This window comes from Mustela putorius, unplaced genomic scaffold (assembly GCF_011764305.1).
Source record: "Mustela putorius furo isolate JIRA1106 unplaced genomic scaffold, ASM1176430v1.1 tig00003863_pilon_pilon_pilon, whole genome shotgun sequence".
Classification (NCBI taxonomy): Eukaryota; Metazoa; Chordata; class Mammalia; order Carnivora; family Mustelidae; genus Mustela; species Mustela putorius.
This window is the reverse complement of record NW_025422015.1, coordinates 7,230,512-7,247,673: the sequence shown is the minus strand read 5'-3', so window position 1 is coordinate 7,247,673 and position 17,162 is coordinate 7,230,512. Positions and strand designations below refer to the sequence as shown.

Here is a 17,162-nt window from a genome sequence, read left to right as displayed (position 1 = left end):
ATATATATATATTTACAAATAATTATCTTATATTATGAAAGTTCCATGGCCTAGTTGTTGTTGTTTATTTTTGGTTTTGGGCTTTATGTTTTTTTGTTTGTTTGGTTTTTGGGTGTGTTTTTTTTTGTTGAGAGTGTTGGGAAGGAGGGAGTGGTCAATGCTGCCTGCCTGGGGCCCTTCCTTCTTCAGGAGTAGATTTATGTTAATCAGAGACCTTAGAGAACGGGATGATACAGAATAGTGAGGGCCTTCGGCACCAAAGTCATATTTGCCAAAAGAAGAATTAGACATAGGGCCTGGCAAGTTCTTGGTGTTTTTGGAGAGGAGCAGTGGAAGATGTGAGATCAGCCCTCCGGCCACCTGCAATGTGGGTGTGCCCCCAGGGCCTTTGCATCACCACCAACATGATCTAATATTGTCCTTTAGTGTGTATTTTTGGTTGTCATGTGTAAAAAACTTTTTTCTGAGACAGACTATATTCCAGCTCCAACCATCTTTCAGAAATGCTGGGAGTGATACCTCAGAGAAAGCTATTTGAAATCATTATCTATTCAGTGAATTTCTCCATAATGACATGGCAGGGTGGGATAACAGAGCTGGTGCAAACAGTGACATTGTTAGTGAGTTGGACAGTTCACTAGTCAGGGCCAGGGTCCCCAATAAGAAGATATGGAGTTAGTCATGAAGTCTTAGAATATAGATAAGGTTCAGTGACATAGAGTTAGGAGCCAATGGACAAAAAAGAATTCTTGAGATGTCTTTGGTGCAAAAAGGTGGTTTATTAAAGCACAGGAACAGGACCCATGGGCAGAAAGAGCTGCTGCCCCAGGGTTGTGAGGAGTGGTCTATTATATGCTTGCAAGTTGGGAGGGGGTTAGGGATGGCATAAGTCTTTAAGGAATTTTGGAAGCAAGGTTTCCAGGAGCTTGAGGAGCTAGCTGTTGTTGGGGAAAAAGTTATTCATCACCAGTAATAAAACCTTTTTGTGAGACCCTTTAGATGTATAGCAGTGGGCCATATGCTTGGGAATGATTGTCAACAGTATCCTGGAGGGTTTAGAGATAAAGGAAGTTTCTAAGGGCAATTGTTAAAGTAGACTTACGGGATCCTGGTTGAGGGTAGGGGTCAGTCAGGCTAGGGTTGCCCTTTGCCCTTAGCAAAGCCTTAAGGTGGGGGTAGTTGAGTCTCTAGAGGAGTGCCACTCTGCCTGTTTTAAGGGCTTGTCAGTGGGTAAGGAAATTTAATAATTTTTCTTCTGCCTTTTTGTTCCACATCATTCCCCCCTAAACAGTTTTGATCCTTAAATATTTAAGGTTGTTGAGGGTGAAAGGTCGCATCTTCTGTAACTTCTTCCTGCTGAATAAGGGTATAGACCTGTCCCTACCTACAGGTCAGTATTGGTCAGTTGAGGAATGTGTAGGGGAGTTATGAAAGACGGAGGCGAAGTATAGAAGTGTCTCTGTGTGTGGTAAGGGTCATCTGTGGACGTGAAGTCATTACAGCAGTGGAGTCTCAGCACCACGGAGAGAAACACTGAACAAGGCAACACATTAAGATTAGTAAGGCTGGAAGAATGAGAAGTCCAAAAAAGAGATCGTTAGTCGTTGACCATAGTCCTCCTTTAAACCAAGAGCTTAACCAATCACTGAGAGAGAAAGAAGGATTTTGTAGAGTTTGTTTTGGGTATTCATATCTTGTATTATAGTCCAATGACATTTTTGTGATAATCTGGGATGTACACACACATTTTGTTTTGATGACTGTACATGTGCCACCCTCTGCCGCTGTGAGGACAGCTAAGGCTGTTCTGTTTTGTAAAACTGCTTTACATATTTGTGTTTCAGTTATTTGATAGAGAAATGCTATTTTGAGTATCACTAAGGTCTTCAACCATGTACTTGTTAGTAAGACCTTTCATGTGTCAAACAACACCCTCCAGTCCCAAAGGGGGAACACAAATAGATGTTAGTTGGTCACCAGTGAGATACAGATATGAGAGTTTGCTATGACACTATAGATAAGGAAACTCAGTTATCCTGCCACGCACTGACATGCAACACTTTAACAGCCAGAACCAGCCCGTAACATACCAAACAAGCAAGCCTAATTAGTCAAGACTTTGTTCAAGATTTAAATCTTAAGGAAGTTTGTTAAAACCTTTTAAAGCACATGCCTAAATAGGATTAGGGATGTTAAAGATCTGATAAAACAAAACATAGAAACTGGTTTTTCTGGGTAGTCAAAGAGAAAAATATTTACATTTTCTTCTTAACAGCAGATCAATTAATCTAAGAAAACTTTGTCTCTTTTGAACAGAGAGAAAGCAGACTTTCTATACCAGTGTCTTTTTAGAGTTTATTTCAATCTTTGTCCATCCTGACCATACCTAAAATTCCATTCCAAAGATCTCCCTTCACAAACCTTCTACAACTTTCCTTTGCATTCAGGTTTTGTCCCAAGCCATTTCCTTCCAAACAACCATCTCATTCAGGACAAAATTACCTTATTTTCCTTCAACAAAATGCATTCCCATTCCTCATATCTTTCTTACATATCTCCTACTTTTCCACATAGAGTTGTTTCCCTGATTTCCATCAGTCATAGTTACAGTCAGCAGAATTTTGTACTCTTAGAAACACCTTAACATCTAGTGATGGCTAAGTGTTAACCATTTGTGAACTGTTACAACAGAATTCTTTAAATGGCAAATTGATGAATCAGTTAAGCACAAAACATGTTTACCAACAGTTTTAAATATTCTTAGTTTCTTTGCAGTAAGAAGTCAAAAGCACAAACCTATGTCCAGTACTCAGTGCTTTAGCACTTTATCCTATTTGGAAAAGATGTCCAAGAAATTTAATTTTGTTTGTCATCCAAGCAAAACTTTAAACTTTCAGGTTACCAAAGACTCTGAAAGCGATCTCAGCATTTACTTATGAAAACTTTAAGACAGACAATGAACCATCAGTCTAGTCATCTTTTTGCTAACAAATTGCAACAGATAATATGAGCTTATTTGACCTTTAGTAAACCTTGATAGAATAAAAGTTTCATGTTTATTGCTGATAACTTAAAAGACATGTTTATCTTAATTAAACCAACAAACTTAACTTAGTTCAAATACTGATTTACATTCTACCTGGGCCCACTCCACTTTCAATGTTTACCTAAGACACGGGTGGGGGAATCTGGAGTGGGAGGTGTTAGGTCCAGGGGGTGCTCTTCTTGCTCCCTGACCATGAAGAGAGAAGGAGCCATGGTGCAGGAGGCACAGAGGATGGTGTAGAGGCCAGTCATGCAGGCTGCATTCAAGTTGGTGCAGAAACAGGAGACGAGGGAGACAGAAGAAACAAAGTGCTGCCAGAAGGCAGAGAAAGGGTTCCCGGTTTTAGAGCTCATCAGCCAACAGAGGAGCAGATGCCATGTTTTCCTGCCAACAAGGGGCAAGGGATTAAGCAGTCCATGTCAGGCCAGAGAAGACAGGGAATTTCCCCAAAACAAAGGCAGTTTCAGCAGCTGCTTGGGAATATTCCTTAAAGCCTCTCTCCCGAGTTAGGCTAACCCCAGTTGGTTCCAGTGATAGCCATTAACATGGGAAATGGGTGATGGAGAAGCCCCCACATCTATTAGGAGGAACTTAGAGAGATAAAGTCATAGTCCCCTTTTCTAGGGATGGCCTGTGTATCCTCCAGCAACCTAGGTTTACTAGGAGAAGGCCTATTTAGATAATTATCCAATATGTCAGGAGGGAGTTTACTAGCTGACCCATTTGGGCAAACACATTTTGCAAAAGGCCCTTAGGTCAGGGTCCTGGTGTAGAGCAGGGAAGGCCTAGGTATGAGCAATGAAGGTATCGTAGGTCCATTTGCCCTGTTTCCTGCAGAGGAGATCTAACTGATAGATCCTACTGTGGCCATGCAGTGTTACAAGAGCTCAGTCCTTTCCCAAGTTTTACAATGCAATTTGTTTCCAGTAGATTAAAAGGGCATGCCAAGGTAGAGTCCTTGAGAACCGAAGAAGCCTACTGAGGCCATGCTCCCAGAAAAGTAAAGAAGGTCCATTACCAAATCCCCCCCAAACTCCTGGGTGGAGTCCCACCCAGGATGTGTCAGAGGTTCCCCCGTGTCAGAAGCAACCGGAGGCGTCCCTAACACAAGATATCACTATTGATCACAATCCTGCCTTTACTGGGAAGGCATTCCTGCCATAAAAGGCCCTGGAGAGATGCGGGCGCTCCTCCCCTTCCCCATCACATCCTAGGCTGCTGATCCTGGTGAATGGACTAAAATACCATGCCATGCCATGCCATTGTCTGCCCTGAAGCTTGTGTACTGTTCTCCCATTTTAACCCATGGAAAATACTAGAAAAGTTTTGCAAGGGGAAATTACCCAATTTCGTAGCTGTAAGTAGTTAGTACTTAGCACTTAGCACTGCCAAGAAATAGTAAAGACTGAAATCCATCATGGTCTAAGCGACTTTCTAACAGATGTGATCCTTACAGCCAACTTCCCTTATAAACATGCCCGGTTGCATTTTATTTCAGTCGGGTACTGTTTTCAGCCAGTTCCCTGTGGAGTTCCCATGGCCAGAAGTGGCTAGACCAGGGATGTGGAGGGGATCACATTAGGTCAATCAGGAGGAAATGTCACATCGGAGTCTTGAGATTGGCAGCCGTCCTGGTGACTTAGGTGGCTGTCCCGTCCCCAAGACAGACAACTTTGTATAAAGAACAGAAATAAAGAGAGGGCATCAAATTTCCATTCTGGCCAGGCTACTAACTTCCAGCTAAAAGGCAGACGTTCTCCTTCCCATAGAGTAGCCACAGGCTAGAGGACTACAGCCTAAGCAGTCAACATTAAAGTGTTCCAGTAAGACCATACTCCTTGAAAAGCCCCAGAAATGAAAGTCAAGGAAGAAGAGAGAAAGTACTTACCAATTTTGCACCGAAGCTCAGAGTCCGGATGTAAAGACTCAAAGTCCCTTCATGTTCACCAAATGATGAAGTCTTAGATAGAATATAGATAAGGCTCAATGACAGAGTTTGGAGCTGACGGACAAAAAAGAATTCTTGAGATGTCTTTGGTGCAAAATGGTGGTTTATTAAAGCACAGGGACAGGACCCATGGGCAGAAAGAGCTGCTGCCCCAGGGTTGTGAGGATTGGTCTATTATATGCTTGCAAGTTGGGAGGGGGTTAGGGATGGCATAAGTCTCTAGGGAATTTTGGAAGCAAGGTTGCCAGGAGCTTGAGGGGCTAGCTGTTGTTGGAGAAAAGGTTATTCATCACCAGTAATAAAACCTTTTTGTGAGACCCTTTAGATGTATAGCAGTGGGCCATAAGCTTGGGGATGATTGTCAACAGTATCCTGGAGGGTTTAGAGATAAAGGAAGTTTCCAAGGGAATTGTTAAAGTAGACTTACGGATCCTGGTTGAGGGTAGGGGTCAGTCAGGCTAGGATTGCCCTTTGCTCTTAGCAAAGCCTTAAGGTGGGGGTAGTTGAGTCCCTAGAGGAATGTCACTCTGCCTGTTTTAAGGGCTTGTCAGTGGGTAAGGAAATTTAATAATTTTTCTTCTGCCTCTGTGTCCCACATCAGTCAGGACAGCTAAGATCGAACAGCATAGACACCTGGTTTTGCAGTTGAGACAGGAGCACGCTAGCATTCATAGAAGTGACTTCTACAAAAACATCCAAAAATAAGACAATTAACTATAGAGCATTTGTCCCTATAACAGCCAAGGGGCACTTAAGACATAAACCGATAGATGTCAGCAAAAAAAAAAAAAAAAAAGAAAAGAAAAGAAAAAGAACATCAGTACGTGGACATTAACCGAGTAGATACACAGATACGTCACCAGAGCCCTGGTAGGGCTCACCACACCTGATTGCTTAAGATAGTTTTGCAAAAGAGCTCATAAAATCCCCTAAATTAGACACTCCAGGGGTAACCCTGTCTGGTCCCCTCACTCTCTGGACATTTTATACTTTTTTTAAAAATATTTTATTTATTTATTTGACAGACAGAGATCACAAGTAGGCACAGTGGCAGTCAGAGAGTGAGAGGGGAAAGCAAGCTCCCTGCTGAGCAGAGAGCCCAATGCGGGGCTCGATTCCATGACCCTGGGATCATGACCTGAGCCGAAGGCAGAGGCTTTAACCTACTGAGCCACCCAGGTGCCCCTGGACACTTTATACTCTTGCTCAATAAACTTTGCTGTGCTGCCCACCACTCTTCATCTGGTCTGCTCCTTCATTCTTGGAAGCAGCATGATCAACAACCGCGGCACTGAAGGCAGACAATTCCTATAACAGCATCTCATGGATTCAGTGAGGCTGAACAAGGAAACCAGAATTAAAGTCTTTTTTATGGTCGTAGCAATTTCACCTGAAAGGTTGCTGAAAGTGTTTATCACCTCAGAATCTTTAAACAAGCTAATTAAGAATGAAAACACATTGTGAAGACGTTCAAGAAATCAGGCTTCGTTGCTGTGTAGTGATTTCTTTCCGTGGATTTAGTTTGTAGGGAACCGATGTACTGATGTATTGCTCTGTCCCTCTACAAAACAATAGGAAGCAATGTAAATATAACGTATACTTTATATTAAGGAATATATATATATATATATATATATATTTGGATTTATTATTATAGACAAGAGAGACACACTGAATAAATGAGTCAGGAGACTTCTCTTTCTCCTCCTCAAAGTTGGGAATTAAGAGCAACACATTGAGTTTTCCCTCTGGGCTCTGTCTTTATAGATACATAAAATAGCAGGACCACAAGTTCATTTGCATTTATTTGCATGTGATCTGCATATAGCTATACAGATTACATTGTATTTCCTGGTGTTTTCAGGATTTTTTTTTCTTTTTCCTTTTTTTCCTCCCTTAAAGATTGTCAAGCTATCTGAACCATAAATGACATCTGGGAAAGAAGAGAGCAAAATAACAGAAGTTAATGATACAAATGCTTTGTTTCATAGTACTTTTAGTTTTCACTTCTCCAGAGACAGAAATACATTGGGGTAAATATCAGAAATACTGTTACATCAGTTGTTGAGAGAACAGTGCTTTTCTTTTCTCCTTAATTCTAACAGCAGTCTACCGGATGTGAATTGTTCAGTACAAATGCCCCTTATCTCTCTGTTTTTATGTTGGTTGTATAAAAGAGGAGTGTTTGGTATAAATGTATGCTTCAGCTTCGTGGGAAGATTACACAAGATTTGTCTTCCCTTGACCTGCCACTGGGAGTGAGACCACAGATTTAATTTAAAACCATACCAAGTGAAGTAGATGGCCCTATGGAAGGATGTTGTGACCTGGTTTTATAAGAAAAGGAAGGAGAACTTGAATTTAATGGAGTCTTTTTTTTTTTTTTTTAAGATGAAAATGGGAAAATTCTTATAAAAAGATCATGGGGCACAAAATTTCACAATTTACTTAAAAAAAAACTTTTAAGGAAATAAGATTTCCCTGTTCCTAAATTTGAACCCATAATACTTAAGTCTGATGCATGGGAACCAAAGGGGGGAAAAAAAGAAGTGAAACAGATTAGTCAAGTAATAACTCTAGAGCAGAAACAATGAACACCTTAAAAGAAACAAAGTTTTAAAAGGAATCTATTTCAGTGTATTTAGAGAGAGTTTAAAGTCATGGTCTAAAGTTTATTCTGTAACATCAGTGCCTCTTGACATCAGCCTTGTTGAATGTTGAGTGAGATGTGAACTTCATGTTCTCAAAGGAAAGATGCATGAGATATGGTGCTATTAAGCAGCCAGCTGCATTATTTAAATTCCCTGTGGACTGATTTTGCAAACATTTCTGGTAGAAGTGAAGGTTCTGACTGAATAAGTCTGTGCTTTCTCAAGTAGGAACAGGTTGGACAGAAATGGTACAGAGTTTTCCAGGTAGTCCTGAAGGAACATGGGTTTTGAGAGGATAAAGAGAAAATGATCTTGTGGTTGTTCCTTGGTTCCATTTGATGGAGATGAATAGGATTCCTTTCTAGGGATGGCAGACAAGACTTATTTTTTAGAAACATATTCTTCTTAAATTTTTCTTTCTTTCTTTTTTTTTTTTTTTTTTTTTTTTTTGATAGAGAGGACACAGTGGGAGAGGGAACACAAGCAGGGGAAATGGGAGACAGAGAAGCAGGCCTCCTGCTGAGTGAGGATCCTGATGCAGGGCTTGATCCCAGGACTCTGGGCAGACAGACACTTAATGACTGAGCCACCCAGGTGTCCCAAAACATGTTCTTTCATTCATTTGGTTTTCTTGGCATTTAAATCATCAAAACTGATGAAAATGGAAATTTGGGGGACTTCTTGCACATCTGGAAAGTAATTTGGGAAAACAGAGAGGCAGCTGTGCTACTCGGTCCAAATTATCGTCTGCTGAGCGCCGAGTAAGGAGTGGGTAAGCAGCACGTTGCAGGGTGTGAAGCGTTTGCTGTCTCTGGCCCACACTGAGTTGAGCAGCTGCCTTTTTTCTTATGAGCAACAGAAATGTTTTCCAGGTCCCCACGTGATTGGGGAATTGAGTGATTTGGACTGAGAAAGAGGGACTTAAATTTTCTCACTAGTAGTAGAAAACCTTTGATTGACAGCTTGGAAACTTGAGAAGCAAACAGTTGGTTTTGAAGGTGTTGCTTGGAAAAAGGGGACAGAAGGTAATTTGAACAAAGCTATATAAATAATTAAGAATTTTTTTGGAGTAGACTTCATTATTCCAAGAAGTCAGTTGACTGTGTTAAGTTGTAGAGTTCAGCTGGTTATTTTTGAGAAGCCAGAATTCAAAATTGGAGCGGGTTGGCTAGAACAGAACAATTCTTAGTGCCTCTGGGAAAGAAGGCCGGTGGGGGGTGGGGTGGAGATTGAGTTCCATTTAAGAACAGCAAGCCATAGGAAGATGTGCAGCTATAATCTGGAAGGCCTCACACAGATACACTCAGGCATTAGAAGATGTCGGTTTTATATTTGGCCAGAAGTGGCAGGCATGTTTCCCTCTCTGGATGGATGGAGGTGGATGTTTCTGGATGAAGACAGGATAGCATCACCTTCTCAAGAGACTTGACATGACTCTAAAAGGCTTAGGAGGTGCCAGCACCCCAGCGGTGGGGGACCCCAGTGGGCCGTGGCCAAGTCCAGACAATCACTCAGAGAAGCGGGTTCTTGGGTGCCGTGGCTGCAAGTCTGTTCCCCCACCTTCCCGTGCACACTTTGAAGGGAGTGCCTTGGTCTTTCCCAGTATATACCAGGGGCGGGGACTAAGGAAACCAAGGGTCTTGAAGAAAAGGGGGCCCCAGAGGACTTGTTTCTTTGGGGCATAAGCAGAAATGCTAGGTTAACAGAAGGCAGCTGGCCAGGCTGTGGACTCAAGCTCTCACTGCAGCGGGCCCCGAGCTCTCATTCTTCTAGCCCAGGCTGCCAGGAGTAGCCAGTGTCCAGGACTCCGTTCTCCTGGTGCTGAAGCTGAGGTTGGTGGGCTGGGAGAGGACCACTCTGAAGGGAAAGCGGTCACTCTAGGAAGCTGCTGGTTGCTCTTTGGGCTGCCCTGGGCCTCCCCATCTGGGGGCCCGAGCTCCTACCTCAGCCCAGCTGGACCGGGGAGCAGAGGTAAGGTGAAGGGCCCTGAGGTCCAGGCCGGCAAGCTGGGGGTTTATTTTGTCACCGAGTGATAGGGTAGCATGGGTGATTCCCAGGGAAAGGACAGCTGGTCAGCTCTGTTTAGCAAGGTCACTTTGGTGGCTGTGTTCGTGGCAGAACAGACAGAGTGGGGAAACGGACAGGGTTCGTGTGGTTGATTTGAGGAGAGTCAGGGCAAACCGTGGGACCATAATTTGATTTATCATGCTGTATTGCAGGAGCATCACCTTAAGATGCTTCTGGTCTGGCCTCCCTCCTCCCCTGCGATTCTGGTTCCAGGCAGTTTGACAGCAGTCAAGCGAAGACCACCAGGCTGACCACCCCTGGACCTTTCCTCAGAGGCCCAGCAGCAGATTTCTTACCTTGACTAGTCCTATTTCCCTACTGGAAACTTGACAGTAAACCTACTGAAGAGGGGGTTAGGCTCCCAGCTCCTCTACTGTGTCCTTACAGCCTGCTGTCTGAGATAGACAGATGGACCGGCAGACCGAATGGGAATGACTTTTGCCCAGACATGTTCAAACTCAAACATCTTATTGGTCTTGGAAGAGTTCTTCTGGCCCCTGGCTCTGCACTGGGATTTGGAGGCAATTAACTCAAAGGAGAACATTTTACTGGTGGAAAAGGAAGAGGTTTTTTTGTTTTGTTTTGTTTTGTTTTGTTTTTAAATCATTTCTTTCTTTTTCTCCTGTCCCCTGGTTGCATAAAACTGGTGAATGCGCAGATATGGGATGGAGATTGCTGTGACCCAGGGCTCTTGATAAGGCCTGAAGGTCTTCAGCAAAAAGCCTTGGGGGCGAACTCTGAAGTCCACCCTCCCCACCCCCGCCCTGCTTGCTTCGCAGCGCAGCGTGTCTGGCGGGTTTAGACAAGCATTGCTGTGTGTGACGTGACGGGACTATGCTCTGTAAGCTGGAGCGTGTGGGCACCTTCTAGGCTTGCTCCAAGTTGTGTTTTTTTGGTTGTCTTGGTAGCGCCATTTATTCATACCAAAGAAAGGACAGGTTGGGAGGTAAAAAGGGAAGGGGAAATGTTTCTCTGAATGAATGAATGAATGAATGAACAGAACAAATGGCATAATTTACAAATGTAGGCAGCATTTGGCCTCGTGAATGTGTTCAGACGTGCACTTGGGCATCAAGTCGCCAAAGGGAAGACTATAGTCTGAAATATTATCTTGTAGTGAATATTAGGAGCTAATAGTCCTGTGGGCCAGGTGGACTGTGTTCCTTCATTAGTTCTCTCTACGTGATAGGTACTCAGTGCTCTAGAGTTATCGAGATGGGGAAACCTGCCTCTGGCCAGGAGCTGTTAGGGGTCGCAGAGCTGAGTGTGGACCCAGGAGGGTGGGTTCCAGAGCAGTGGCTCAGGCCACAGACGGCTTTCCTCTAGGTAAACTGGTAACCTGTGCTTTTCTTGCATGTTTTTACTATTTCTTGGAATAGCTCAAGGGATAGGGTGCTCTTTTCAAGGGTCTCCCAGGAGGGTGTGGCACAGGTGTGTCTCAGACACAGCATCCCTCGTGGGTCCTCAGTTCTCTGGTTCTCCTGAGAATTTCTAGGAATGCAGTGGTCCTGGTAGCAGAATTTCTCAGGATCTTCCCAGGAGGTTCTGGTGCAGCCACTGATCGGGCCTTAGGGAGCCTTTCCCCTGCACCTTCTCGGCAGGTGCTCCCCTAAGGGTCTCTGAGCCCTGCCAGGCAGGCAGAGCTGTGAGTTCAAGACCATGGCCTCAGCACCAGGCAGTCCTGGGCTGGAGGCTTGGCTTCTCTGCTTGTTAGTCTTGGAAGCCTTGGGTGGTCGCTCAGCTTCAGTGACCTACTGTGTGTTCCTCCGCACAGTGAGGAACAGGTCCTGCGTCCAGCAGGTAGCCTGAGGGTTAAGAGGTGTCACGTGTGAAAGTTAGCCCAACGCATGCTCACAGCATAATGAATACCAGCCGTGACTAGGGAAAATACATGGAGAGTGGGGGCGGGAAGCGGTGGGTCTTTCTGCAGATAGACTGACTGCCTTTGTTCTCTTCCTGTGTCTTCCTCCTGCTCTCCTCGCCCCCAGGATGGCTCGCTGGGAAACATCGATGACCTGGCACAGCAGTATGCAGATTATTACAACACCTGTTTCTCCGATGTGTGTGAGAGGATGGAGGAGCTCCGGAAGCGGCGGGTTTCCCAGGACCTGGAAGTGGTGAGTGGGTGGGTCTGGGAATATGCTTCTGGCCTGCCGGGCTGCTCCGTGTCCTGCCCCTGATCCCTCATGCCCGCCAGGCCTTCTAGCGGTCCTGGTTGTGCCTGGAGCATCCCTTTGTAAGCTGTGGTGCTAGATCAGGGTACAAAGGTCAGGTCCCATAGGCTGAATCATCTAGCTCCGTGGCCATCAGATGAATTGGGTTTTGGCTGGGATGGCACAACCCAATCTTTATAGTCATGGAAAGACTGAATTTTATGTTGTAACTTAAGTGACAAGTGTTTTTACTGTTGGCCAGTGGACACTACATTTTTATGGCCTCTAAGCCCAAAGAATGTCTAGGTTAGATTTTTCCTGCCTTCTTTTCTCCCTTCCTTCCTTAAACAAAATAGAATTTAAAGAAGCCAGAAACCACCCTAATTTCTCACTTGGTAATTACTGTGTTGGTTTTTTTTTTTTTATTAAGCAGATCCCTGCTCAGTGTTTTTCTGGGCATTTTTACATCAACAGTATAATTCTTACTTTTTAACTTAATATTTTATTATAGTTCTTACATGTCATTAAGATTTTCATAATCACCATTATTCATGGCTCTGTCCTTGTACTCAAGGTGTTCAAATTCATTTGGCTGTTTCATGAAGACCATTTTGGATTAATGCTGCAATTGAACTTGCATGTAATAAATAGTGAATAAATAGCTTAGGTCTCTCTTTGTAATCTGTATGTGTGCTAATGTTTCCATGTTGTATATTTGGTACAAAAAATCTTATTGATGTTTCTGTGCTTATCAACTTAAGTTTTCATTATATTTTCTATTTGGATCCATTCTGGTTCAATGCTTTTCACATTGTTTTATTTCACTATGCTGACCTCAGGACCCCTTCTGGAATGTCTCCTCATCCAGACCAAATCCTTTTTGACCATCTTTTATATATTGGTGAGGGAGGAAGGGCCACATGGATCTGTTTTGCATAAGAGTCTCTCTGCCTTTAGGGGCACCTGGGTGGCTCAGTGGGTTAAAGCCTCTGCCTTCAGCTTGGGTCATGATCCCAGGGTCCTGGGATCAAGCCTGGAGTTGGGCTTCCTGCTTGGCAGGGAGCCTGCTTCCTCCACTCTCTCTGCCTGCTTCTCTGCCTACTTGTGATCTCTGTCTGTCAAATAAATAAATAAAATCTTAAAAAAAAAAAAAAAAAGAAAAAAGTCTCTCTGCCTTTCAAAACAGTTTGAAAACTGCCGATTCAATCAAGTCTGTCTTTATTTATTTATTTAATTAATTTCCATAAATCTACTTAGGGTAGGCATTAAAGAAAAAGCAATAATTAAGAAACTCGGAACAAAGAAATTCATTTATTACTAATTCCTTTTCTGTTATAAAGCACCTCTTACATAACAGACCTACCAACTAGTTTAGGCACCACTGTTTTCTGCAAGTGGACATTCTTCACTTCTGTAGTGAGACTCGGATGTTCCTGTGGACTTTAATTTCTTTCCTTAACTCAGCCTAAGTGAAGATTCTTCAGGTCAGGAGTATCAGTATATCATGACTGTCAGATACTTACTGATTCTCTTTCCTTTTTGTTTGCTTTCTGAGCAGTTGGCAGTGGTGGGAGTTACTACAGTTGAGTTGATTGAGCTGAGAAGCGTCAGTTGGGGGCTGAGAGCCATCATCTTGGGAGCCTGACATCGGCGCCCAGGCAGGTGTGTGGGCATCATCATTGCCCAGGGCATCTTTCCTATGACTTTGTCCTCTGGCCTGTGCGAATGGCAGGGTTGCTCCTTCCTTTTCAACAGAAGTAACCTCATGTGGCAGAAGATGCCACTGAAGTTAATTAGGTTCTTTTAATGGGACATCGTTAATGAAAAAGGACTTAAATCCCCACCCCCCTTTTCTGTGGGGGGCAAGATTGCCACTGAACAACAACAACCTTTGGATATTGTAATTTTGACCTTGAATGATAGCCTGGTAGCATACTTTGTGGCTTCTTTGGATATTTTGCCTTGCAAGGAAATGCTTGCTATGGATTGCTGCATGATCCTTGATGCAGTTGCTCTCCTAGAAGTCTAGCTGGTTGAGTTGGGGTTACCATCACCACCGCAAAGTGTTTAGGAACCTTGGAAGGCAGCATCTGCGTGGGAAAGAAAGCCTGCTTGGCAGTGCGATAAATAACTTCTTCCCATTTAGACAGATGGGCTTAATTTGGTGTGCTCTGTTCCAGAGCTGCAAAAGACAGTCTGGGGGGAAAAGAACCCACCACATGAGCTTAATTAGTTCTCATCCAAGGTGCAGGAATGTGGTGGTGGGTAAAATTGATGGGCGCTCATTCCAGCCAGGCTGGAAATTTTGTTCATCCTTTAAACAGTAGTTCATGAAAAAAGTAAGATCCCAGATGGGCATATTCAGACTCCTTTCTATGAAATTCCAGGCAAGTTGGAGAGGTCAAGGGGAGCTCTCGAACTGCTAAATGCCAGGTTAGATGCCGTGTGTCCCATATGTCATTCATGTAGTTCAGGAGAGTCTAGAAGTCTGTGTGAGATATGTTTTAAGGTCATCTATCATTCTTTCGGGCCACCTATGCAACACTGGCAACATATTGCATGTTCTGTCCTTAGCTCATCACAGAGAGAGTTCATTTTCTTGAGAAGCTGAAACTTTCAGTCCATGATGCTCCTTTTATTGCATTATTTTACTTTATGTTATGTTATTTTTCGTTATTTTATTGCATATTATTCCACTTTCAGACAAGTAGACAAACTTCTTCCCCATTTTACTGTTGGAACAGCTTTGTGTCTGAGGACCTGCAACATTATACTCCTTTTGGTGTCCATAAGCAGTCCAGCGAAAGCTGAATTGAGGTGGCTTGGAGAAGAAATAATCCACCAAAAGCAGTAAGAGGAGTACAGTGGAAGCCTAAAGCCTTTTTTTTTTCCCCCCTAGCTAGAGAACACAACAGCTGGAGTGGGGAGACTGGGGGAGTAGGGGGAGTAGGGGTTGGGTAGAATCCTAAGCAGGCTCCACACAGCTCAGAGCTAGACATGGGGCTTGAGCTTATGACCCTGAGATCACAATCTGAGCAGAAATCAAGAGTCTGATGCTTAACCTACTGAGCCCCCCAGGTTCTCTGCCTTTTATACAGAAAAATGTAGCATTAAGTTTGTTGTGTCTGCTGTAGAAAAATCATTCAGAGACAGCCTTGAATACAGAGTTTTGAATGATGGGTTGAGTCAGTTTATGACTTCATTTCATTTCAGATTCTCTTGGTGAATTTTGGCAATTGAGGGAATGTTCTATAGATAGAATAGGTATCTAGATGTTTGTGTTTGGCTTTAAAAGTCGAGAAGTGCATTGTCTTTAAGAGCTAATTACATGTCCACCAGAGAACCAACCAATCAAAAAGGCACCCTGCCCATTTAGTCAGCGATGCTTGACTTAACCCTGAAAAATATAAGGTTTTGATAATTATGTTAGTAATTAACTTTCTGGACTGAATATCAAGCTACTTTTCCAGGACCTAATCACCCAGCTCCCTACTAGCATAAAGCACTTCTTTGATAAAGTGTTTGTGGGGCCAATTAGTTTAGATGAAGGCAACAGAGAGTACAGATGGGTGAACGTTCAATAGTATAAACAGGGATTATGATTTGAATTTATAACTATGGAGAGTTTTTATTTAGCACCAAACAGGCCCTAAAGGAACAGTGTGTCTGGACCCGAGCCTTGGCCTCTGCTGGGGACTGGGACATGAGTGCTTGTGAACAGCAGGGAAGCTGCCCATATTTCCACACATTTGGCACGTCCCTGAGCACCGCCTGTTATTTTGGCTGGGCAAGTCTGCGTTTGGAAATGATAACAGCTTTCCAAGTCCATAATGGGCCCATCTCTAGTGATGCTAAGTCCGACATCTGTCAAAGTGACACAGCGGCCAGGAGAGGGACACAAGCAAGGTGGGTAATTATGACCGGCCGTATCCGCTTCCTCGGCATCTGTGAGGTTTTGAGTCTGTCAGGATGTGGACAGACAACAAGTGTGTGTGGTTGTCGGTGCAATATAGCCATGACGAAGGAGTTCCTTACTTATGGGGGACCCTATTGACAAACGTCAGCCCAAGCCCATCTGGAGCTCTGTGCCAGTCGTGATCCCCTCTGTGTGTGCACCAGGAAATGGGAGCCCAGGTGGAGACTCAGCGCAGGTCTTCAGGGACCAGGAGTGTAAGTGAAAATATCGCATATTATAACAGACAGATGTGACGTCACAGCTGTTGCGGATGGTATAGGAAGAGTTCTGGGGTATAATTATTGTTCCTTGAAATTTAAAAAAAAAAATTTTTTTTTAAGATTTTACTTATTTATTTGACAGAGAAAGATAACAAGTAGGCAGAGAGGCAGGCAGAGAGAGAGAGGGGGAAGCAGGCTCCCCACTGAGCAGAGAGCCCGATGCGGGACTCCATCCCAGGACCCTGAGATCATGACCTGAGCCAAAGGCATCGGCTTAACCCACTGAGCCACCCAGGTGCCCCTAAAAAAATTTTTTTTAAAAGATTTTATTTATTTATTTGACAGAGAGACACACACCAAGAGAGGGAACACAGCAGAGGGAGTGGGAGAGGGAGAAGCCAGCTTCCTGGCGAGCAGGGAGCTTGATGTGGGACTCGATTCCAGGACCCTGGGATCATGACCTCAGCCAAAGGCAGACGTTTAATGACTGAGCCACCCAGGCGCCCTGTTCCTTGAAATTCTAATAGTCTAACCTCTTTAGATGTAATTCTGGCCTCATTAGAGGCAGGAAGAGTGGGATCTGTCATGACTAGAGGGTCTTCTCAGCCCTTCTTCAGACTGCACTGCCCCTGCCCCAGCGTGAGTCCCAGCCCCAACCGCCGCTTGGTGCAGTAGCAAAGGGAAATCCTTTTGGACTCGGGGCCCGCTTGGGGCTGTTGTGTTTACCTGGCAAGTTGTATAACCTCCCTCAGCCTCAGCTTTCCCATCTATACAGTGGGTGTAAAAATATCCCATAAAGGTATTGTGAGGATTAAGTGAGAAAATTGCTCTAAAGCACCTTGCGCATCATGATGAATGCCTGTAACTATACATTTCTTTTCTTTCCTTTCTATTCCTAGTTCAAAACCATTCTGAACCACTGACTATCCGTTACTCATGCTTCATTAATATGTATTCATAGGAGTACACAGGGTATTTAGCTTTTTGATATTAAACATAAATAAACAGCGTACTGTAACAAACTTCCATGCCTCTTACCCAGCTCCTACAGTTGGTAGCATTTCAACATCCTTATGTTACCCTTACTCCCCGTGCCCACTTGATTATTGTTGTTTTTGCAA

The 17,162-nt window shown here is 43.8% G+C and overlaps 1 protein-coding gene across 3 annotated transcripts in view; it reads left to right on the top strand.

The window, feature by feature from the left end:
* The window catches only part of SASH1 (SAM and SH3 domain containing 1), a 309,610-nt gene that overhangs the window by 152,116 nt on the left and 140,332 nt on the right, over positions 1–17,162 (top strand). For all 3 annotated transcript variants that reach the window (XM_045066256.1, XM_045066255.1, XM_045066254.1), the window contains exon 2: positions 11,701–11,829. In XM_045066256.1, the coding sequence (XP_044922191.1) occupies positions 11,701–11,829 (129 nt within the window). The remainder of the gene's footprint in view (positions 1–11,700; positions 11,830–17,162) is intronic.